This window comes from Mytilus trossulus, chromosome 7 (genome assembly GCF_036588685.1).
Source record: "Mytilus trossulus isolate FHL-02 chromosome 7, PNRI_Mtr1.1.1.hap1, whole genome shotgun sequence".
Lineage (NCBI taxonomy): Eukaryota > Metazoa > Mollusca > Bivalvia > Mytilida > Mytilidae > Mytilus > Mytilus trossulus.
Window position 1 is genome coordinate 47,547,388 of NC_086379.1, and position 25,622 is coordinate 47,573,009.

At 32.5% G+C, this 25,622-nt stretch overlaps 1 protein-coding gene across 1 annotated transcript in view; it reads left to right on the top strand.

The window, feature by feature from the left end:
* LOC134726461 (antiviral innate immune response receptor RIG-I-like) overlaps positions 1 to 21,307 on the top strand; it is a 48,937-nt gene extending 27,630 nt beyond the window's left edge. Inside the window, exons 15-22 of the mRNA XM_063590867.1 lie at positions 11,150 to 11,413; positions 12,112 to 12,274; positions 12,808 to 12,903; positions 15,168 to 15,358; positions 16,882 to 17,026; positions 18,293 to 18,517; positions 19,757 to 19,924; positions 20,706 to 21,307. Of these exons, the coding sequence (XP_063446937.1) occupies positions 11,150 to 11,413; positions 12,112 to 12,274; positions 12,808 to 12,903; positions 15,168 to 15,358; positions 16,882 to 17,026; positions 18,293 to 18,517; positions 19,757 to 19,924; positions 20,706 to 21,307 (1,854 nt within the window). The remainder of the gene's footprint in view (positions 1 to 11,149; positions 11,414 to 12,111; positions 12,275 to 12,807; positions 12,904 to 15,167; positions 15,359 to 16,881; positions 17,027 to 18,292; positions 18,518 to 19,756; positions 19,925 to 20,705) is intronic.
* The last annotated feature ends 4,315 nt before the right edge of the window (positions 21,308 to 25,622 follow it).

Genomic DNA, 25,622 nt, shown 5'->3' on the forward strand with positions numbered 1-25,622 from the left:
ACATCTCGCGATCTAAGGTATGTAAGTTTAGCGATGCAATCATCACCAAAACAGCAGAACAAAAGTCCAACCATGGGTATTGCTTAACGGAGTGTAAATAAATTGAGCGATGCAATCATCACTTTATAAAGGTCGCAACTAAATTTTGTAAGACATCCAATCAATGCTATTTTTAAATGAAGTGTATAATTTCAGTTAAGCGATGCAATCATCACTATTCAACGCACACATTTTCTGTTTAGCGATGCAATCATCACCAAAACAAGGAATTAAACTGATTTCTCAGATTTCATCTACGGTACTCTGATTGTTTCATTGGAATAACTTTTCAATGTATGACATATTTGACTTGAGCTAATCGTTTGGCGATGCAATCATCACCATGCGAAATTTTACTAGAAATAGAACTACTGAATCAACGGCGGTGGTCTTGAAAGTAGCAAGTTTTGTGCTTTGGGTGGTAATTTTGATAAAGGGAGCCAAATTGCATTCTGTGCTGGTTCTCCTACTTTCGGAATCAAGTAAACGAAATTTGCACCGTCTTTTCGCTTGGCAAGAATACCTTTTACTTTCAATTGATTGTTTTCGCATGAATCCACTATTTTATCGGGGTCTATATAGTTATCATCACGGTACCGCACAGGCTTCTGAATATTCCTTCTTGGTCTATTTAAATTTGTAGTATCATGTTGAGAAACCACATCTGTATCCGGGGCGTCACTTTCTGTCGTAACATTTGTAGAAATAGACTTAGAATTCTCCGAGGTGTCTTTGTCAACGGAGCTAGAACTATTATCCGACTTACTGCTAGAAATTTCACTTTCATCGGTTTGTAGGTTAAAATAAATCGCTGGTAAGGGCACCCGTATATGTGCAAGCTTTAATCTATTGATGTGCACGGGACGGCGAAAATTTCTCTTTCCTGTTGGATCTCTTAAAATGCACTTGGAAGACATGTTACAGTAAATGGTCCATCATAAATATGCTGAAATTTCCTGCCTTGTCCAACAGGCTCTCTGGATACATAAACATTGTCGCCTACAGTCAAATATAGTTCATGTGCATTTTTATTTTCGGTCTCTACCATTTTCTGTTGAGCAACAAGGGTATTCAATTGTACATGCTCTCGAATAATGTTCAAACGGGCATCCAAATTCTCAATATAGGTTTTTACATCTTTCGGAATGTCTTTCAAATCAACTATGTAAGAAGGCGAAAACGGAAAATTTGGCCTTTTCCCGTAGACTATTTCAAAAGCAGAGTATTTTGATCCTGAATTTACACAACTATTAATTGAGAATACTATTCCAGGAAGCATTTCTTCCCATTGTTTATTGTCTAAAACATAAGGCGTTAAACGCTCCGCTAAGGTACGATGTGTACGTTCCCTGCGACCCAAACAGTGATGCATCATACTAGGTGTAAATTCTTGCTCTACATTCAACATTTTGCAAACTTCCATTGTACATTTGGCAATAAATTCTGATCCTTGGTCTGAAATAACCGTGCTACACACACCAAAATTACAGAAAAAAAAATAAAATTGCCTGAGAAACTGATATTGCATCGTTATTTCTTAATGGCACAGCAAACAAGAAATTACTGAAAGCATCAACTGCTGTCAAAACTTATGTATTGGCATTATTTGATGAAACAAGTGGTCCCAAAATTTCAATTTGCCATACTTGAAATGGTTCACTAGGAGTAGGATATGCTACTATTTTTGCTTTCGTTTTTGAATTGCTAACTTTACGTGACTGGCACTCATGACAAGATTGCACGTATTCACTGATTATTTTACCCATTCGCGCAAAATAATAACGCTCTCTAACAGAGTCTAAAGTATTCTTAATTCCACTATGTCCACCTAATGGGGAGTCATGAGCAATTTTTAAAATTTGCGAAATCAATTGCTTAGGAATAACAAGTTGAAATTCACTCATGTTCTTTGTCCTTTCTGATTTTGCCTTTCTACGGTGATATAACACATCGTCAACTAAAATGAAATCACACGACTCCAATAGAATACGGCGAGATTCTTTTTGTGAATCTGGCAAAACATCATCTTCTTAATATGCAATGATTTTCTTTAAATCGCTATCTTTCCGTTGTAACTTTTTGATGTTAGAGGTATTTGCACCAACTTGAAAATCGCGCAAAGTATTAGCAAGTTGTTCAACGTTCTGATTATTTCTGCTAAATTTCTTTTTGCGATTATGTACATAAGGATCATATGGATCATTTAGCGAGTCATGCTCATCAGTTTCTACACTGTATAAATCGATGTGCTTGTCAGCTACTATGTCTATAGCCTGTACAACAACGTCGGTATTATCATTCGATTCAAATAAATCAACAAATTTCACTCCACCGGGTAAACGTATTTCTCCTGTATTTTCTGTTACCAAGGGGAAAAAACGGATCATCTTACGCAGGGCTTTCGATCGGAATGTTTTGGGGATTTTCACATCTTGAGAGCGCATCAGCGACTTTCATTTGTTCTGCAGGCTTATATTGAATTTCAAATGTAAATTGCTGGAGAATGGCAAGCCAACGCTCATAAATAGCTCCTTTGAATTGCTCCATAAACAATGGTTGGAGTGATTGGTGGTCGCACTCCACGATAAATTGTGTACCCCTTAAATAGTCCGCACAGTCAAGAATACTAGTGACCATTCCCAACATTTCTAATTTCGTAGGACCATACGACTGCTGCCATCGTGATAAAGACTTTGATCCGAAACGAATGATATTTGGTTTTTCCTTTGTTGGGTCCTTCTGATAAAGCATGTACCCTATTCCTTTTGATGAAGTATCCACAGCCAATATTATAAACGGTAAATCGAAACGAGGGAAACTGAGATTATCGGTATTAACAAGATGAGTTTTAAGATTTTGAAATGCTGTAGATTGTTCAATTTTCCATTCAAATTTTTGATTTTTTTCTTCAGGAGTTTACTGAGTGGACTAATTATAGCACTGAAATTTGGTATAATCTTTTTAAACCAGTTGAATAATCCAATTGTGCGACGAAGTTGTTTTATATCCTTTGGTGCCGGAAAGTCGACAATATATAGCCTTTACTCGATCTTTTGGGTGTCCAAGAAAATTACACGTCTCACTTGCAAAATGGCATTTTTTCTGTCCTAGTTTTAGTCCTGCATCTCGAAATCGTTTAAAGATTTCTTTGATATCGTCTAAATGCTTTTCAAAGGTTTCAGAGCAGATCAATACGTCATCTAAATAGCACAAACAAGTTCTGAATTTTAGACCACGCAGTACCTTGTCCATGAGAAGCTGAAATGTGTTAGGTGCCGTCTTTAACCCCATTGACAGCCTTAAAACCTTGTACGTTCCAAAACATGTGTTGAAAGCGGTATATCTTGACGATTCGGCGGATATGCCCATCTGAAAAAATCCGGAAGATAAATCTATCGAAGTTATATAATTTGGTACTATTTCAGCAAAGGATTCCGTCAGTTCCTGTAAGTTTGGTATAACATATTTAAAATCATCTGTTTGCGCGTTTAAATGTCTAAAATCACAAACAAACCTATAACATTGAGTTGAAGACTTACTATTCGACGCTTCATTTCGCTTTGTGACTAATACTATCGGACTTGTAATGGGTAGCTACTCTTGTTCACTAACTGGCACAACTATTCCTTGTTCAAGCAAGTTATCCAGTTGCTCTCGCAAAACCTCACGTTTGTAAGGGGGTAACCTGTACGGCTTATGATGTTTACCAACAGCATTCGGCTTCAGATGTATTTTATGCTCCACTAAATGTGTATATCCAAGTTTGGATTTTCTTTCGTCACAAATAAATCAAGATTATTCAACAAACATTCAGCTAATTCCGATTTTTTATCGTGTGTTAAATGATTGGATAAATCAAAATCTGTCTTAATCTTGTTCAAAATTTCTTGCCTGTCGGGACTGTCTGTTATGTCACATTGCTGTTCGGAATTATCGGTCCGCAGTCCATTTTCATTAGCAACCAACTGAATATTCTGCACTTCGGGTATTTCGGGTTTTTCAGACATTGCAACATAGGTGTACTCATTCGATAATGTTGAAAATTCATCATATTTTTGCCTTTTGGAATCGTTATTTTCACATTACTAGCATTCAATAATTTAATCGGAACTTTGCGATTGACAGCAACGACAACTAAAGATTTGGCAACTAAAAACTATTAAAAGCCTTTTAAGTCCTCACCATGTCGTGGGCCTCAGTCTTTTTTTGTTTTCTGGGGGGACTATAGGATTGAAGTCACGCTTTTCGTTTTCCAAATTTTATTTTACTGCCATTTTACAAAACACATGGGTGACAGACGACACTAACTGTTCGCCGCCGACAAACATAAAGAAGGTATAAGGCCGTACTTTAACCTATAATGGTTTAATTTTTAAATTGTTATTTGGATGGAGAGTTGTCTCATTGGCACTCACACCACATCTTCCTATATCTAGTCCCGTAAAATACAATAAACAGGCTAAATTAAGTCCTACATTTCCGGTAACCAGAAATACCAAATAGAGGTATATAACACTAATGTCTGTGTCATTTTAGCCCTTTGGGGATATTTATTTCATTGGCAATAATACCACATTTTCATTTTTGTATTAACAAGTTTTAATTTGATTAGTCAACTATTTTCCTTTGGAATATATATACTACCTTTAAAAGATTGATAAAATGTTTATCAAATTTTTTAAAACAAATACATGAAATACTTATAGCATGTTAAGTGAATTATCATTTATTTTATATATCTACATTGAGTAGTTTACAACTATGGGTCTTTCTTTTAATGAATCAATCTGGATGGTTACAAGTTCAAATGAAATTTGCTTTAAAACATACAAAATTTTTTAGGTCATTATTTGTCCTTGTTACAATGCAAATTTTAAAGTACTTAACCATGTAATTCGTTTGATATAGTTATCGTTTGTTAGTTGTTGCCAATTGTTTTTTTTTTTTTTTTTAATTTGAATATTTTTTTAGTCAGATATGGTGTTTAAGTCGTAGTTGACGCACAATTTTAAGTTCGAAATAAATACTGTGAAGATTTTTTAAATTATTAATAACAAAACGTCATGATAAATGACTTAATCAATGTAAAAATGTTCATAACACTATTAAAACAAGCCAGGTTCAAACCATTCCTATAAAGGATTTGGAAAAGCTTATTCAATTTGATACAATCTGTAGAAAATACCATAATATGGATATTTATTTTTTGTGTTATACGTTCATGTATTTCACTTTCATTTCATGTTCTCTCTGAGTCAGTTTTCATTATTTTAAATATATCTATAATAATTAAATTCAATAAATGCGTGGTATAATATTTTAACATTATGCTCAGTTTCAAATACTTGAAAAAAGGAGAGAAACAAACCAACCTCTTCTTCAATTTGAAAATTATTGGAGGAAAAAATCTGCTTTTTCAATTAAAATGCAAAATAAATATTTGTATCTAACCCTCGTTCATGAATTAGATTTGTACAATTAACTACTTGGTACTTACGAAATGAATTTTATTTTTCATAAACACTTACCATTTTTTTGTTTGTTGCTTCAGGCAGTTACAATAATACTGACTTATTGTAACTGGATAATGGTTTTAACTTTTATTTGTAGATATATTTCGTGTGTTAAATTTCAAAAATATGAGGAGGACAGATTAAAAATGACACTCCGTAAATTTTACGGACACCATCACGAATTGATTGATCTATATTTTACCGAAATTGACTGACAAATGTATTCTCGATTGTGACTATTTTGACAATGTTTGATGAGTTGGAACTCGCATTGCTAGAAGACGTGTCACGATTCTGTTCTATCTGAAATTCATGTATTTACTTTTAATGTGATATTTGTTATTCTCATCCGATGTTGTCAAATGTCGTATCGTTTGAAGTTATAAATCTTAGGTTTTCTGTTGTATTCGTGTATTATGTCAAAGATAATCAATATTCAGTTCATTTATTAGACTTTAGTTTGGCAAGTAAATTGATAGGATATATTTGGTTAACAGTTTGATTTAGAAGAACTACCGACATAGCTTGATCATTTAAGCATAAATTATTAATCTAATTACTACCATAATTTGATATTATATTCTTATTCGCCAGCTCAAACGAAAATAAATTATTTAATAAATAAAACAACACATAAATAGGATAAGTGTGCCTACAGCTGTAGCAGCCTTTCAAAAGACAAAGAAAGCCAAGTAGATCTGAACAGAGAATTATATATATCTATAGTATACTTATGAAAATTATATTTCCAAACTTTTAGACACTGTCAGTTTTTCTTTAATATTTTTTCTTACATAACCATCTTTTGCTTTATCTGAAGCCCATCTACCATGCTTCTTAAGTAATCTATTATGAATGCCAGTTGATGCAGCTGTAGTAACTCCACCTGATCTCAAGCTATGTAATCCAAATTAGGACTTATCTTAACCGATAGATTCAAGAGCTGATAATATAATTTCTCTTACTCTTCTATATGATAAAGGTTTAAGACCTCTCAACTTATAAGACTTAGATGATGCGTCAATATTGGATAATAATAAACATTTCTCCAACATACTAACAGGACATGTTTGTGTATCTGTTCTAGCAATTGAGACCTGTTTTTCTTTCCTATAATGATTAGTTTTGCTTTTCTGAATGAGCAAAGAATCATGTGTATCTGAAAATTTTAAATCAGATCTTTTTAAATTTACCATCTCAAAAAATCTTAGAAACCCTGCATACCTAATAAGAAACATACAACACATTCTTATTTCTATAAGAATGTTACATTCTTGACCATATTCAATAACAATTGTCTTTCAAATATCTGGCGTAGTTAGTTCTTTTTTATTTACAAAAACATGTCCAATCTTTCTAGGAGCTCCTTCTTTAACCGATATACACAACTGTGAATAACACGGATTGGGATAGCCAGCTAGTTTATGAGCCAAGCTTATGGAATAATATGCTTCTTCAACCTTAGCATACGAATTAAATGTCTTTGATAGATGTACTATATACAATGAAACATACAAATCTGAAGCTTTTAAAGGGTTAAAGATAAGAATAGTTATTATACCACTTACAGAAATTGTTAAATGCGTATGAATATTTTCTTCTGGTACATAATCTCGGCCTTCGAACGCAAACAGAACTCGAGTAGGTAATTAGATAAAGATGACAAATCTTGGTCGACTGGCTAAGGCAAGGATTTCCATACTTCATATGACCAAATATCTGAAAAACGTGCATTTGAAATAGAAATATAATCTACTATATTACTTCTAGCTACAATATATTTAATTGACCTTGCCAGATTTATTTTCCACACTGGCCATGTTAGTGAGACCATGCATATAAAAGGCCTTGTCATCACCATATGACCTTGCCAATGGCCGTGTCTTTTCTATGCGACCTTGCTCAACAGCCTTGTCGTAAATTGAATTCTTAACGTTCAATCTTATAGCCAAAACACTAGAAACGATGAAGGCCACTTTGGAACTATCAAAGTGCCTTTAGCTTTACATAAAATCAAATGTCTAATTGCTCTTCAAACAACAGAAATAGGAGGAACAATCCAATTAACCTCATTATTCCAATTTTGCGTGAACGCATCAACTGCATCACCACCTGGATTCCAGAATTTAGAATTAAACCTTAGTAATTTTTTTTATTTAAATTGCTCGCAAACCTGTCCACGGTATGCGGACCCCACATATCATCTACAAATTAAAAAAATTCTACGCTTGTTCCCCAGTCTTCTATATCAATCATTTTTGAAATATAATCAGCTTTAGTATTTTCAGATCTCAGGATCCAAACAACATCTAACGTTATATTCAATTCAGAACACAACTTCAAAATGTTAATAGCTATCTCTTGTAAATGTGCTTTTGCACTTCCTTTCTGAGCAATAAAAACACAGTTATTATTATCGGTATGCCAATTAACACATTTATTGCTTGATTGATTTTTAAAGGACATCGATGCCAACAAAATAGCTTGAAGTTCTCTCCATGTAAAACTCTGTAAGGACTCTTGTAAAGCCCACATCTGATGAAAAATATAAGAGTCGATATCCATCGAGTAAGCACCAGGAGCTACATTACTAGCATCAGAATATACAATAACGTGTGGAAAATAATAACCTGCTAAATGATTTCTGTTCAATATTTGAATGTTATGCAGCCAAAATGTGAGCTCATTGAGTACACAATCAGGACATTCCAATATAAACTTTAAATCCCACTTTACTCTATTTTCAATAGCCCATTGCAAATAAAGGGTCATTAAACTGGACTGGACACATAGCAATTACCTTTCCCGTTACCTGAGCCAATTTATGGCTGTGAAATTGGGAAAGTTATGTAAAACATCAACCAATGATGTTAGGGTATTTTCAATCCGTCTATCTGATATTCAATAGTTACTAATTGCAAAATCAGACGAATTCCAAACTAAACCTAACCACTCTTAACATTGTATTCGTTCCAAAACAGATTTGTCAATGTTCATTAAAAACCCTGCTTCTAACAAAGACGTTTTCACAAAAGATGAACATTCGGAAGCTGCTTGGTTTTTTTTACCCATTCAAAGTCCATCATCTAAGTAAAGTACAATATCTACGCCATTTTCTCGCCAATATTTTACGATTGGACGTAAACATTTAGTGAATAGATATGGAGTAGATGATAGACCAAAGGCTAACACTATAAAACAGTAAACATGTATTGTTCAATCAAAATTTTAAATATGATTGTTGTTTAGTACATACGTCATAAGGAAAATAACTAGACTTATGATCAAACTGAAATTGATAGCAATCTTTTGTGAAATAGTTTAAAACCACTTTCCAGTCTTCAAATTTTATTCGTTCTGTTTTGATAAAAACATTCAGTTCACTTAGATCCAAAATCAGACGTTTTTGCCCGAACTTTGAACCACAATACTAAGCGGATTTACAACAAATGGTTGAAATGGGGTTTCAATAACACATCCGATATCAAGTAATTATGAAATTGCTACATTTACAACTTTAGAATGGACATTAGCAGATTTGTTATTCTAAAATGACATAGATGTGGGAGTCTTAAAAAAAAAGAATAACGTAACTATGTTTGATAGTATTTATCACAAAACCCCTTTGCAACAGATGAAGTATCAATATTGTCAAAATATTTTGCATGTGACAGAAACAGTTCAAACTGTCCGTAAAGATTGCTTTTATCTAAAAAAAAAAAAGTAGTATAACTATGTTGTCTTGATGTCCCTGGGACAGTTGATTTTATACTGAAAAGGGGACACTGAGTTCGCCAGTGACCAAGCTGGTTGCAGTTGAAACTGATGTCATGAGATAAGGATTCCCTCCGTCTGCAGGTCCGAAATGCGGCTGTTGTTTTGTCGAACATAATGTCGATTTGGCATTTGAGCAAGAGGAGCAGAAACAGTAGCTGCAGCGGTTCTATAAGGATGAGGTCTTTTCTTTTTCTTGATACTCACATTGACACGGCATTCCGCAGAACAAATGAGCTCAACTGAAACTTACGACTTGAGTTTTGTTGTAAGTTTAAAGTTCTCATTGATAACGGGCAATTCTTTATAAAGAGTATCAAACTTCCCGTCAAGATACGTTTGAAACAGCGAGAATGTATCCACCAGGTTTTTATTACCAGTAAGGTGTGCAGAACTACCATAAGGCGACGAATGAAGTGTCTCGGTGTCAGACATACCATAATAACGAATACTGCTACGTTTAACTATAGTCAAACTTCGAATAACTTTATTTTCTCAAACTAACCCCTTAAGAAATACGTAATCATGCTTTTCACGAAAATCATGAGGGCATATTCCCCTAAAACCAGCACTGCGGTTATATGCCATTCAATCAAATTGAACGTAAACACACACCATGTGCTTGATTTAAACACACACACACGTGTTTATAGTAAACAATCACTTGACTGTACAACGTCATGTGACCAATAACTTTAATAAATGTATTTAATTAGTATTGTAATTTTAACTGTTATAAATACATGTTAAATCAACATTACAAACTTAATCTTGAATTCTATCCTATTTTTGGAAATTTTGAAAAATTCAAATGTGACGTCACTTAAATTTTTGCGTTTATCGCTTTGGCTTACGCGGCTGTGAATTTTGGTTAAGGTAATTTATCTATCAAATTTGTTTTTGTAGTTAGTCATTAGTTTTATCATTTATATCTAGAGTCATTTTATAGCAAAATATTGTTTTCAAAAGTATGAATTATTCTAAATGATAAGAATGCTCTTATACCAGGCAGACTACCCTAGCCGTATAAGTCACAACTTTTGGGAACTTTTGGTCCTCAATGCTTTTCAATTTGTACCTTTTGTTTTTTTGGCTTTCGAACTTTTGTTCATCAGAGCGTGATTGGTTGGTGCGGACGAGGCGCGCGCCTTGCGTATACATTTTAAACCTGGCACCTTTTGTTAGCTATTATTTGTGTGTTTCTCCATCCTTCACGTATATACTATCCCATTTATTTGTATTGAAGTCCTATCGTGTAATGTTGTCATTTTAATGTTATATATATATATCATTTCCATCAAAGCGGGAGGTCTGGTATGCCTCAAAACCAGGTTCATCTCACCATTTATTTTATCAAACTGTCCTGTACCAAGTGAGGCAAATGGCCATTGTTATATTAAAGTTCGTTTCTGTGTGTGTTACATTTTAATGTTGGGTTTCTGATGTGTCGTAGCTCTCCCCTTATATATGATGTGTTTCTCTCAGTTTTAGTGTGTAACCCAGATATGTTTTTTTCTCAATTGATTTATAAATTTGAACAGCGGTATACTTATGTTGCCTTTATTCATAAAAATGCCGTGCAATTGTAAAGTCACATCGATATGTGACGCGTGTTGTTAAATAATCATACGGAAAACCAGTATAAACGACGACATTTGTCGTAATTCATATAATCCGTATGGATATCTTGTTGTACATACAATGAAATCATTTTTTTCTGTATTCATGATGCTTGTTTGCATAACAATAGTTTCCTGAAAGTTATCTCTTTAATAGGTATTAAAGTGTTTCCCTAAACTAAGAAAAAAATATCTTTCTTTTAGGGTAAAATCAAGATATGGAAAGCTAACGAAGACGACAGTGGGAATTTTAAAACGGAAATTGCTAAAGCAAGATTGATATTTTTGACTCCGAAATCCCTATGCAACCACCTCATGAAGAATGCAACATCTAAAGTGTCGATAGATATTTTCACCTTGATCATTATTGACGAATGCCACAGTACACATGATAAAAGTGTGTACAACGAATTAATGTCGTATTATAGGATAGCGAAATATAGAGAAGAGACACATCGACTACCTCAGGTACATGCATTGAAGTTTGAAGTTTGAAGAATAATGTATAATATGTTTAAATTATTCTGCGCTTTGTATTTGGTCCCTCTCAGATTTTAGCTTGCACTATTCTACAAATAGATATAGGAAGATGTGGTGTGAGTGCCAATGAGACAACTCTCCATCCAAATAACAATTTAAAAATTAAACCATTATAGGTTAAAGTACGGCCTTCAACACGGAGCCTTGGCTCACACCGAACAACAAGCTATAAAGGGCCCCAAAATTACTAGTGTAAAACCATTCAAACGGGAAAACCAACGGTCTAATCTATATAAACAAAACGAGAAACGAGAAACACGTATATATTAAATAAACAAACGACAACTACAGTTTCCTTCCGAAAATTCATGTTCAGAACCCTTATGACAATACAAATGTTTAAATTTATTTTTTCAACCGGATAACCAAAGGTAAGAAGAATGTTGATTTTGTAATGTGTATTCACCAGATATAGTTAATTATCAATATTGTTCATTCGCTCAATCTATGTAACACAGTGTAGAAATTCTTTTCTGTTTTTGCATAACATTGACATGCGCAAGACTATCATATCAATTAAGGACACATTTTCGCACATGTAATCATATATTCTATTGATCACATATTCAACAAATCATACAGAAATTGACGACATGGTCCAAATGTTATATACTATATTTTTAAAGATACTTGGACTAACAGCATCAATTGATACATACAATGCCAAAGATTTGTCGGCAGCCAAAGATCATTTGAGGAAAGTGATGGCAAATCTAGATGTAACAAAAATATCCGTTGTCCATCGGCATAGAGAAGAACTACTTCAATATACGTCTATTCCAGAAAAAGGTATGTATTCATTATCACTGAACTAGTATAAATTTGTTTAGGGGCCATCTGAAGGACGCCTCCGGGTGCGGAATTTCACGCTAAATTGAAGACCTGTTGGTCTTTATTTCTCAAGTTAAAATCCTTTTGACCTTATGAACTTGTTGATGTCCCATCCTCAGCAATTATAAAAGTGCTTATTATCGTGAACAAAACAAATGATTATAATAAGATAAAATTTAAAATTTAAAACATTTTTATCATTTTATTTTATAACTTCAAAGTTTCTGTATTTGAATGAATATGTCAAGATTCAATCTCTTATGTTTTGATAAATTATTTTATATAAACATTGCCTTTTTTCTGAGACATTTTGTAAAACTTAATAATAGCAAAGAGACTTCAAATATAATAATTACATAATCGAATTATTGTCAAATTGAAATCAAATTGTTTATTCGATGCAAGTATCTCTGATCATTTTGATATTTACAATTCATCTGTTAATTTTCTAATTCATATTATGTAGTAGTTAGCTTTCAAGTTTTTTGCAGTTACTATTGCCTCATTTATTGGAAAACGTGATCTTGTGAAGGATATACTAATCGAAGCAATGCAATATGTTGAAAATAAATTGAACTCTCGGATTGGTAAGACAATATACTACTATGCAGGTTTTTTTCGTAACTATTGATGTATTCGAAACCTCAATTGTGTGGCATATTTAAATATCTTTGATTGTTAAGGTTTGATCCTTTGGGGTTTGAACACAGTCATTTTAGCAACGGAAATATTCCTAAATAAAGCAATTCTATTGTTTTACATGTACGCGTTTCCTTAGTTGTTTTATTTCCCGAATTACACATCAAGAACATATTACACCTAACAGTTTGAACGGACAAAGATTTATCAAATTCAAAAACAATCAAAGATATTATTCCAATAGAAGCTTCAAAATTAGATATTAAAACATGTTTTTTAGCAAAATAAACATGACAAAATATATCAACATGTGATTATGTCTCAATAATGTGGTGGCATTGCTATCTACTATATGTTTTATAAAGTTGTTGGTGGGAAATCCGTTTAGTAATTGCAAATAGAATACGAATGTTTTTCTTATGTTTGTTGTATGTCTTACTTATATTGCTGTACTGCACTATTTAACTTATACTTTATTTGGCCGAGAGCCGAATGGCTCGAGACTGATATTGACCAAAGGGCTGATAAAATATGCGATATTAAGAATGGCATGTTATGATCATTTTATCATATGCTTCAAAAATGGTGAAAAATAGCAGATTCATATATTGATCCTTTTACGTGGTCCCAAATAGAACTTCTTTTTCGTTTTTTTTTAGTATTTTACACAAGAAAACTTTCCAGTATCCAAAATATTGTATTGTACACTACCTTGTAATGTTTTGCAAAACGTAGCATTGAGGTGTATTTTCCGGAATTTGCCGAGCGTCACCAGAATGCCATGCGATAACGTTATGGAAAAGCTTGTGATAACAATTGAAGCAAGTGATACACATTTCAAATCAGCCTGCGCGCTAAGCACCAATTCGAAAAATAAGGAATTTACGTTAATTTAATGTTATTATCATACAGTAAAAATAACATGTTATTTAGTCTAATTATATGATAAGTATTTGTATGCAACACAATATTAATAATTAACACATGTTCGTTTTTGCATGGCTAATAATAGGTGGAAGTCAATGTTGGTTATTAGCCCTCAGAGCAAATATCGGTTTCAGCCCTCGAAATCTATATCGAGCCCCCGAGTTTAACTTCCGCTAACCTATCAATCAAAAACTATTTGTAAACAAGTTGTCATCGGAAGTAGTTAGACTATCAGGAGTAATTTCTCACAGATCAAATGACGATGCATGTTCATTCATATGAAAAATGAGAACACAATGTATGAAATTTAAAAAGTAACGAATCTGCTGTAGAAGAAAAAATGTAAAAATCAACAGTGGAAATCACAAGAGTTCCCGTTAAGTTTTGACGTCATAAAGAATTTTAAAAATTTATGACGCCATAATGGAAGAGTGATTGTTGTATGACATCGAAGGTTATATATTTCCAAATCAAAATAGCGATATGATGTATTTTTTTTATCATTTATTGAAGATGTAACACTTTAAGTCGTTTAATATTTACAATTCTGCGATTTCATAAATATATATTGGTAATTATTTGCTAAACTTTCTCACAAAACTTTGTTTACTCACTGTGATACAAACTTGGTTAACTCACTGTGATACATTTCAAAGCCCCACCAACGATAGAAAAGGGGCATAATGTTTTATGGTCTGTCTGTTCGTTCGTCTGTCCGTTCGTCCCACTTCAGATAAGAGTTTTTGGTCAAGGTATTTTTTTATGAAGTTGAAGTCCAATCAATTTCAATCTTAGTACACATGTTTCTTGAGATATGATCTTTCTCATTCAATGCCAAATAAGAGTTTTTACCCAAATTTCACGGTCCAGTGAACATACGAAACGATAGTGAGAGTGGGACATTCGTGAACTAGGGACGCATTCTTGTTTTAATTTTTTTTGTTTATGTTTTTTGGAATTTATATTGAAAATATCAAACATAATTTGGTATATGCTATCTTTTTTCTCTTGCTTACAAATATGTGATTGCTAGATTATTACATGTAATGTTCCATATGGTCCGAGGAATCAGCCCACGCCACATATCAAGCCTTCGATCTAAAGCCCTCTTGTTTAGAATGGGAATCTAGGGCTGATACCAGGGCCAACATGGAAAATGACATGTATTAATCTATAATTAAAAACCGATCTTCTCTTGAGAACCATTTGAATTCAAAAGTATTGATGATTCGTTTACTAAGATTAAAACATATGTTATAACAAAGATACATTTCTGTTTTTTTAGTTTCGAACTTTTTGATTGAAAATCTTCAAATTGAAAGGGATTTATATGAAGCTTTAAATAATCCACCGATTCAAAGAGCGGAAGTACGGTACATACATTGGATCGGAGAAACCAAAGAAAAAGTGGAGCATGTATTACACAAAGATACAAAAGTACCACGATTGCTTCATGCATGTCTCAGACATCTAGAGGTATATCTATTGATATAAAAGACATAGCTTACATGTATTTCGTTGATCAAACCCAATAAAAATCACTTTATTATTTTTGAATCACGTTTCATAATTACTAAATGGAATATGTGAAACAAAAGATACTAACACTTTCATTTTCTACCAACGGAGTATTGACATTAATGCCCGGGCTTTACGCAACATAATAAAGTTATTTGATAAAGAATTACTTGGTATTTCTTTTCAGGAAACTTCGGGAGTAGTCAATGGAATTCATTTAAAAAAAAGAAGATTTATTACATCTATTGAAAGAATATCATCAATCATATATGTGTTTCTCTGTCATGTCTGTGTGCATGTTATTTTAAATCTTACATATACCTGAACATTTTTGAAAATAGGAAAAGTAAAGCTATTATTCCAAATGTAGACATTTCACCGTGGTGTGTTGCCATGGTAAATTGTTTAACATGTTTAATAAGAAGTTTGTGTTTATTTTATGAGGACACCAGCCTGTAAAATAAAACAAATCGAAGAAAATGTCTGATATGGCTGCATTGTTCGTTATCCTAAAGTAGAAATATAAAATATTGAAACGATGGTAATGTCCAAAAGACTATGAACTCAGATATTGAAAAAAATACAACATATCACTTAATTGTTTAGAAATCACATTTAATAGACAAAGTAAAATGTTTTTAACGTAAAATACTTAAAAATATATTTCATAACCAAAGGAGTATGAGCACTATCACGTGATTTTGGCACAACAATATAAAATTATTGTATGCTGTTGTTCCTACATATAATTAGCAGGAAACTTCGTGAGTAAACAAGGTAAACAAATAGTTGAAGTTTAGATTTTTTGGTTTATAACGATAATCTAACAAACTATATTTGTTTCTTGGGTGATTACTTTCTACATTAGCTAGAGGTATAGGGGGAGGGTTGAGATATCATAAACATGTTGAACCCCGCCTCACTTTTGCGTCTGTCTCAAGTAAGTAGCCTCTGGCCTTTGTTAGACTTTTATTATTTTTATTTTAGTTCATAGTGTACAATATTTTGAGTTTAGTATGGCGTTCATTATCAATGAACTAGTATATATATTTGTTTGGCAGAATGATGCCTCTGGGTTCGGGAATTCTCACTGTTGGTGACCTTCTGTTGTTGTTTTTCTTTGGTCTATGGTTGGGTTGTTGTCTCTTTGACAAATTCCCCTTTTTCATTCTCAATTTTATCAAATCCAAAATAGTCTTAGATATTGATTGAAAACATGAAAGATTAAGTAAGGATACAACATATAGACAGACCATCGTGCTTTGTTGCAATGGTAACTTGTTAAATGAGGAGGTTATTTTCTGAGTACTTTTTCTAAAAACAAATCTTAGTAAATGTATAACTGTCCAGTTTGCCTTTCTCCTCAAGTTAAAACATTTTTAACGTTCAAACAATGATATTGTCTACAGGAATATAAACTGCATGTACATGATACACTAAAAAGTAGGATGAATAGAAATAATAGTGTTTTTAAATTATAGATTTATACAGAATGTCTGGAAATAAATTCATTGCTTGAAATTGATCAAGTTTGTGAAATTGTCATGCAGAGATATTCAGATGAATCTGAAGCAAGTCAGAATGCTAATACAAATGAAGAAAAAGAAATCATATCTAAGCTACGAGGTAAAAAATACACAAGCTATACACAAATATTTACTGTATTCCTTCGCATAACAATGCTTGTAAGTCAAGCTGTCTAAATAAATCCTATGAGTGTTGGTTTTATTTGATTAGTCTGTTGTATTCTTAACACCCATTATATGCACAATTTCTTAATAAATAAAGCTATAAAAACCTAGCTGCCACTGCATCATATCTGTTATAAATCCTTAAATTGATTTATATAAGAAAAGTTCAGCTTACCTTATTCTTAACATTTACTATTTTCTTTCCTTTTAGTTTTTACATCTGATTTTAAAAGTAAAAGTATAAACATTGAACAGGTATAGGCAAATGAACTGTGATGTTTGTTACATAGTTGATAGTAAAGCCATTGTCATCATGGGTATACTGCAAAATTTAAGATTTGCAAGAAATTTAAGAAACTCCTACGATAAAATGAATATGAAAATTAATATTTTGACAACCGATTCCAAAGAAAACGCAAATGGTTGGCTATTTTCTGAAACTTTACCATAAGGTTCAAAACCTCAAGTTAGAAGTCATTTGGCCATTTTTCCTATTCGTCATAAATGTATGAACTTAAAAATATTTATATATCTATTGTATTTTTTTGTTTTTTACAACTTTTTTTTATTCGAGCGTGACTGATGAGTCTGTTTTTAGACCAAACGAGCGCTTGGTGTATATATAAAATTTAGTCCTGGTACTGGTATCTATGATGAGATTATTTACAACAACTGGGTCGATGCCACTGCTGGTGGAAATTTATTTCCCCGAGGGTATCACAAGCCTACTAGTCAGCACTTGTTGTGCTGACCTGAATTATCATTGATATTGTTATATTTATAAATTAACTGTTAACAAAATTTAGAATTTTTTAAAATGCTAAGGTTTTTCTACCTCAGGCAGAGATTATCTTAGCTGTATTTGGCAACACTTTTAGGATTTCGGATCTCAATGCTCTTCAACTTCATATTTTATTTGACCTTATTAAGACAAAAATATTTTTCAACTTCTTTTGGATTCGAGCGTCACTGATGAGTCTGTTTGTAGACGAAACACACGTCTGGCGTATATATAAAATTTAGTCCTGGTATCTATCATGAGTTTATTTAGAAGATAAGATATTATTGTCAATCAGACAACTATTCAAACCAAGTGGATGTAAGCAATCATAGGCAACTATACTTCATTCTAGACGAAGCATTATTAACAACTTGTTTGTTTTTGATTATATTGTTTGAAAGTTATTCTTCTTTTCGAAAGACGTGTTTGCTGGAATTCGAGAATCTGTAAGAGACATTGAAAGGAATCCTGACGTAAACATGGTAATTGATCTGATTAAAAAGGAATATCAACTACTAAAAGAAGATTCAAGATTTATTATATTTGTTAAAACCGGAGCAACAGCAAAAGCCTTAGCAGAGAGACTTCCTGGTTATCTTCGGAGTACTTACCTAACTGGTTCTCACAGACTTGTAGAGGAAGGAGGTACTTATCGTTTATTCTATACAGACCAATTTTCGATTTTATAAAACATGTAAAAGGTCCTTGATCGAAGCTTTTCGATCCCTTTAATGTGAGATGGCCAAACCAAACCCTGGTTTTGTCGTTAAATGAAAATATTGTGATTCAAACTCTCTGTTATTTTGCAAGTAAAATTATGAGTTTATTCTTTGACCTGCTGTTGTAACATAAGTCATTATGTTTGCCCGATTTGTTGAACTCACTACGAACAATTATGATATTCTATTTACTCATCCGTCATCGTCCATTTTAAACGTTATATATGTGAAATAATATGAACTCATTCAAACTGTGATTTAAACAACTGTATGCCCCATATACCACCATAACATCTACAATAATAAAATCCCTTCACATATTAGGGTTTTACTACTATTTTTTCAAAAAAAAAATGGTATGCGTCAGTAAAATATGTTATTATAAATAAAAAAAATAATATGAAAAAGTATTTTACAAACGATGTATTATGAATGTTCTGTATTAAGGGCATACGATACAGTTATAGGGGAGGTAATGACGTTTGTAACGTACAATGTAATTTTCGCGACGTCAAACTGTGACATATTGGGAAAAGATGCATTTTTCGACTAATTTTTATCATTCAGAACGATTTAATTTGAAAACGAGTGCATGGACCCTATGTTTTAAAACGACAATTTGTTTCATTTTGCTGGGAGATTATATGGATCAAATTTTACAAAACTGTAAATTGTACAATTGTTTTAATTTTGAAAAATATACGGCAAAAATTGACGGTTTTTTTTTCTCAATTCATGACCCTTTTGATGAGTTATTTCTGAACAAAAAAAAACATACATTTTTAGAATACCAAAAAAATACAGAAATTACAAATTATTTAACAAAAAACAATTTGTGTTTATTTTTCAAAACAAAAAAGTAATGTTTTTCTTTCGAAGGGGAAATTACGGCCACAATCCGAATTTTGAGCAAATATACAAAATTTCGACCTTATTCAAATCAATAGTAGCACATGAAGGAATATTTTTTATTACATATTTGATTTAATCAGGTAAAAAATAGCCTATATGCAAATGTTAATCAACTTGTAAATACGGGATCAAAACTGTATCGTATGCCCTTAAGTAAGTTATTATTCAAGTTAATAAGAAACTGTTTCAGTAATCAACAACGAATGAGTAGCCATTGATATATATATATATATAATATTCATTTTATTTTAAGGTCTTCCTGCTAACGAACAGATTGGAGTGTTGGAAAAGTTTAAAAATGGTGAACACTTATGCATTGTTGCAGCATCAGTAGCATGTGAGGGTCTAGATATTCCACAATGTAATATGATGATCCGTTATAGATTTAGTGCAGATGAAATAAGTAGCCTGCAAATGCGAGGTGTGCATTATTTTGTTTATGTGTCTGCTTTCTCTTCTTAACGTAACACATATTTATATGTATAAAAGCTTTTATAGTTCTAAATTTCGTTCGGCTACAAATAAATACTAGTATGCAAAATGAGTCGTATATCAACGGAAGGTAGTTTTTAAAAGGTTAATAACAGTTGAGACAACTTAAGTTCATTTAGAATACTTTTTACTGCTATTTATAAAAACACAATCTAAACTAATAAACTGTGTCAAATTTAGTTTACAGATGTATTGAAGGGATAATATATTTTATTAGTTAAAATTTATCGATTAACAATTTTTACAATTTATCATTTAAAACTTATATTTTTTTTTTATATTCTTATTTTGTATCATCAGCAGTGTCAATTAAAATGCCATACAATGTATATGTATGTCGAAAAAGCTAACCAAACCGTGACCGAATGATTGTACAGAAAACGAACAGGGTAAATGTATTATCAGAATGCAAGAAAAGAGTCGAAAAAAATAAGGATATGTTTTGAATAACATTTTAATCTATTTTCGTAAGCGATCGGTGGAGTATGAACAAATAATTAAGGGAACTTAAAGTACAGCTGGTCGAAATAGATGATAGGAATAAGGACATGCATATAATGAACCACCTGTACACAAACCAAAATTAAAATGCAAAACGAAATATTAAAGATAAGAATATTTTTTATAAAATATTATAGAAAATCATCAGATAGTTCATATTCACCGGTGTTCAATTTTTAAATAAATCAATGCAAATTTGTAATTTATAGGAAGATTACGCAATAAGGAAGGACGAGAGTTCAGAGTTAGCACTATACCGGGATTTGAGACCGAAAAGAAAAACATTCAGAGTCAGTATCTTATGACACAAGCCATAGACCAAGTTTCCAAACTTAATATGACCAAAGATATAGCTATAGCAGAGAAAATGGTATATGAAATTGAGGAAATCGAAAGAAAGAGGGCAAATATGAGGCTTAACCAAAAAATAAAGGGGCTATTTACTATCAATTGTAAATACTGTGGCGTTTTCATTACCGATGGCGATTCAATGCGGCAAGTAAATGAGAAATTATTCCTTGTGTGTGACAGATCAATGTTGGCCAGAGTTGATATGAGGCAAATACCTAAAAAGAAACAAAGAGAATTTGATGGGATTAAGAAGCTCGGTAAAGCGTATGGATTGGAGTGTGGACATAACTGGGGTTCAATAGTCATCTACAATGAGTGTGAATTTGTTGCGTTGTCACAACACTATATGAAAATATTTGACCGTCAAGCAGACTCATTCATTAACTGTGAGAAATGGAATGATCTGAAATTTAAAATAGAAGAAATTTCTGACGAAGACTTTATGAATTACAATAGATAAATTGATTTAACGAGTACTTTCTTTGAGAGCATGAAGAGATGCAATTTAAGACCTGTATCTAGGATTCCATACCATGAATCTACCTTAACAACGTACGTGATATATTGTTCTTTCATTCATCGTCTTTATCCTACTAATAATATTACTGTTACTGTAATCTGTTTCAATGATGTCCATTTCACGCCGTTGGGTACTTAAACATCCGTCAATGTGTTTGTATTATCTTTCATGTTTGCTGGTGTGTTTTGTATGTACGACTTTTTGTGTTGCCTTGGTTCATAGAACGTTAATTTGTACTACTAAAGATCCCCCAATGTGTTATTATTCTATTATATGTCATTATTACGGAAGCCGATCAGGGCCATTCAAAAAATATATTTAATGTCGTAATTACGACATAGCATGTCGTAAATTCGACATAACATGTCGTTATTACGACATCGCTATGTCGTAATTTCGACATAACATGTCGTTATAACGACATCGCTATGTCGTAATTTCGTCATATCATGTCGTAATAACGACATCACTATGTCGTTTGAACGACATAGATATGTCGTAATAACGACGTCGCTATATAAAAGCAAATGTATTATGATCGGTAAGAGACTTAATGACACAGAAATTAACAACCATAGGTCATCATAATTCCCCCAATAATTAGAAAAGCCCCGCAGAGTCAGCTTTAAATGAGGGAGGAAAGATACCAGAGGGAGAGTCCCCGAAATGCTGTGTGGCAGACAGTGATAATATTTAATTATTAGCTCCCTTGGTTAAACTCCAAATTTCATATTTAATGTATTTTATTGTTAAATAATTTACATGAAGCTTACTTAGTATATATTTCATTTTGTTAATTGCATTGCTTTTGCTATTGAATTCATTGGTTAAAGATTTCTATTTATATTGTAAAGTTTGACATTTGCATCGTTGCAAAATCTTTGGGTACCTTCTTTGGATACCTTCAGTGAGAAACTTTTTATAGATCCCTACAACGATTGGAATATACCAATATGAACTGTACAGCAAGACATGACTGACAAATCCTTTGACATGTTGGAAGATTGAAATGTAAAATTATTAGAAAACTGAACTTGCCCTACCAAGGCAAGCCATTCTCTCTATCTCTCTATACATAAGCGCAAACTATATGGCTTCTTGTAATAAGGGTAAATTGAAGTATTACTTGCTCTATTTCTACTTTCAAACGTTGGGCTCGATGTTCCTACAACCCCTAGGATTTAAAACAGAATCTTTGTCCGCAAAACAAAATAAAAATGTTGGAAAACACGAACCAATATTAAAACAAATTCAATATATCTTTTGAATTATGTTCTTACAGATCTTGATCATATCCTAAGTAATATATAGTAGTCATGTTGTCCAAGTTGATATTTTATTTTTCAAAGTGTGTTTTTTTATAATTGATCAAAACAAAAGTTAGATACATGAAGAGTAAAAAAATGCCAAGATTCTTTTCTTATTAACAACATATTTGGTTGTGTCTTAAAGGAATAAAATGCTTCCATACATTACAAAACGGTAGCCAATTTGTCAAAACGTCTGAAAACGTCTAAAATCCTAAAGACGGTAATTTACGACGTTACATGTGCTAAATTTTAATTAAGTGACATGATAATTAAAACAAATCGTGTTATGAAACTTGGGAAAAGAGGTTGATGATTGCTTTCGAAAAAAAAATTAGTGCATGTTGCTATAGACTGCGCCCGGGAAAAGAGGTTCGACACAGGTTGAATTTTGCAATTTTTAATAATCTTAATACCTTTAACGGTGCAATCACCAATATTAACAGACTTAATACAAGTTCACGGAATGTTTTACTTCGCGATTTGTCCTGCTATTTCGTGATGAAAGTAATTCCTGTACTAGCGAAGTCGGAACTTTTCGTCAATATAAACTTGTGCTTGAAATGGAGGTAATTGAAAGACGAATCACAAACAGCGACGAAAACCGTTTCATCGAATTAATAAAAACCAGGGAATATATTTGCCGTTTTCGCGGACGATCCAGGAGTAGATTACTATATTTTAAAATGTAAATATCTGAAGATGACTTGGGAAATAATTCTCAAGCTAAGGTTTAAGTTATTGAAGGGTGTATTTCGACATCATATGTGCCAGGGAAAATACAATTCTATTCAAATTTAACCAAGGGTACAAAAAGGGTACAAATGTTCGATTTACTTGCAGAGTGTCAGATATATTTGTATTGGGGTTGAATTAAGATATAGAAAATTCACAATGACAGATGATATCACAGTGGATGATATGCACCTTGAAAGTTAAACATTCTATGATAAAACAAATTATTGGAAATCGTATACATGTACTTCCGTCCCATCTTTCCTTCATACATTATTTGCGACAGTACTGCATTTTGAGTTAAAATAACTTAATTGGTAAACATTATTAAATCGATTTCCACAACTCGAGGTTATTTTTGATATAACGACATCACAAAACGAATAAAACCAGAATCAACCATCCATATAACAAACTGAATAAAAATTAATCGAAGTCAAAAACCCTCTTCGACACCGCATGTTAAGTGTAGGAACATCGTGCCCAACGTTTGAAATTATAAATAGAGCAATGACTACTTGAATTCACCCTTATTTCAGGAAGCCATGTAGTTTGCGCTTATTTACAGGGAGATGGGATGCTTGACTTGCAAATTGAGTCCCCTTTATAATTCATAGAATATTCATCCTATTTCAAGAAGTTTATTACAACCTTGTCTTGCATTACAGCCCTTTATGTAACAATCCTTTTGAATGGTTTTAGACTAAAACATTCTTATTCCTTTGGTTTTTCTTTTGAAATACAAATGGAATCTATAAAATATACAAGTTTCTCACTGAAGGTATCCAAAAAAGGTAACCAAAGTTTTGCAACGATGCAAATATCAATATAAATAGAAATCTTTAACCAATGCAATGAATTCAAATAGCAAAAGCTATGCAATTAACAAATATAAAATTATACTTATTAAGCGTCATGTAAATTATTTAACAATAAAATACATTAAAAATAAAATTTGGAGTTTTACCAATGGAGCTAATAATTAAATAATAACACTGTCTGTCACACAGCATATCGGGGGACTCTCCCTCTGGTATCTTTCCTCCCTCTTTTATAGCTGATCATGACTATGCGGGGGCTTTTCTAATTATTGGGGGCATGTTGATGACCCATAGTTGTTAATTTCTGTGTCATTTAGTCTCTTGCCAATCATAATACATATACTTTTATATATAGCGATGTCGTAAAAACGACATAAGTGATGTCGTTATTATGACATGATATGTCAAAACTACGACATAGCGATGTCGTTATAACGACATGTTATGTCGAAATTACGACATAATTTTTTTTTGAATTGCCTTTATCGGCTTCCGTACATTATGTTATTGTTCTAATATAACAAAAATAAATTCTTAAGAACTTCTGGATATTTCTTTTTAACTCGGTTTGTTTCTGAAATTAGACAAACATACTTTTGATTTTTTTTAACCTGTATTCCCCCGTTACCTATAGGAAAGGTATGTGACGTTAAATCCTACTTTGTAAAGGACCACTCTGATTCAAACAAAAAAATCTCTAAATCTGATATTATCAAGATGCTTGATTTCTTGATTGACAACATATTTGTTACGTTTGGAGTACGTGTTTTTAACAGACTTTCGGCATACCAATGGGAACAAACTGTGCCCTACTTGCCGACTTATTTCTTTATTATAATTAGGCTGACGTCATGCAGGAACTTCTTAGAAAGAAAGCTGATAAGAAGTTAGCAATATCCTTTAACTCTACTTTCCGGTCGAACGTTATGGAATAACCGTTTCACATATGATATCGGATATGTGCCTAACGTCGTAACTACAATTCCATTTCATGAATGTGACCTACCGAATAAGACTATTTACCGGATTTGTTATCACATAAGCAACACGACGGGTGGTACATGTGGAGCAGGATCTGCTTACCCTTCCAGAGCAACTGAGATCACCCCTAGTTTTTGGTGGGGTTCGTGTTATTTTCTGTTTATTTTCTATGTTGTGTCATATTGTTTGTCTGTTTGTCTTTTTCATTTTAAGCCATGGCGTTGTCAGTTTGTTATAGATTTATGAGTTTGACTGTCCCTTTAGTATATTTCGTCCCTCTTTTACATTTTATGGCAACAAATTCGCGAAGGTTTCATGTGTTTTTTTTTTAAATTAGATAGATGCTGTCTGTGCTTTTTTACTAAATATTTGTTTGTTTTGAGATTGTGACACATTGATGACTGCTGTACC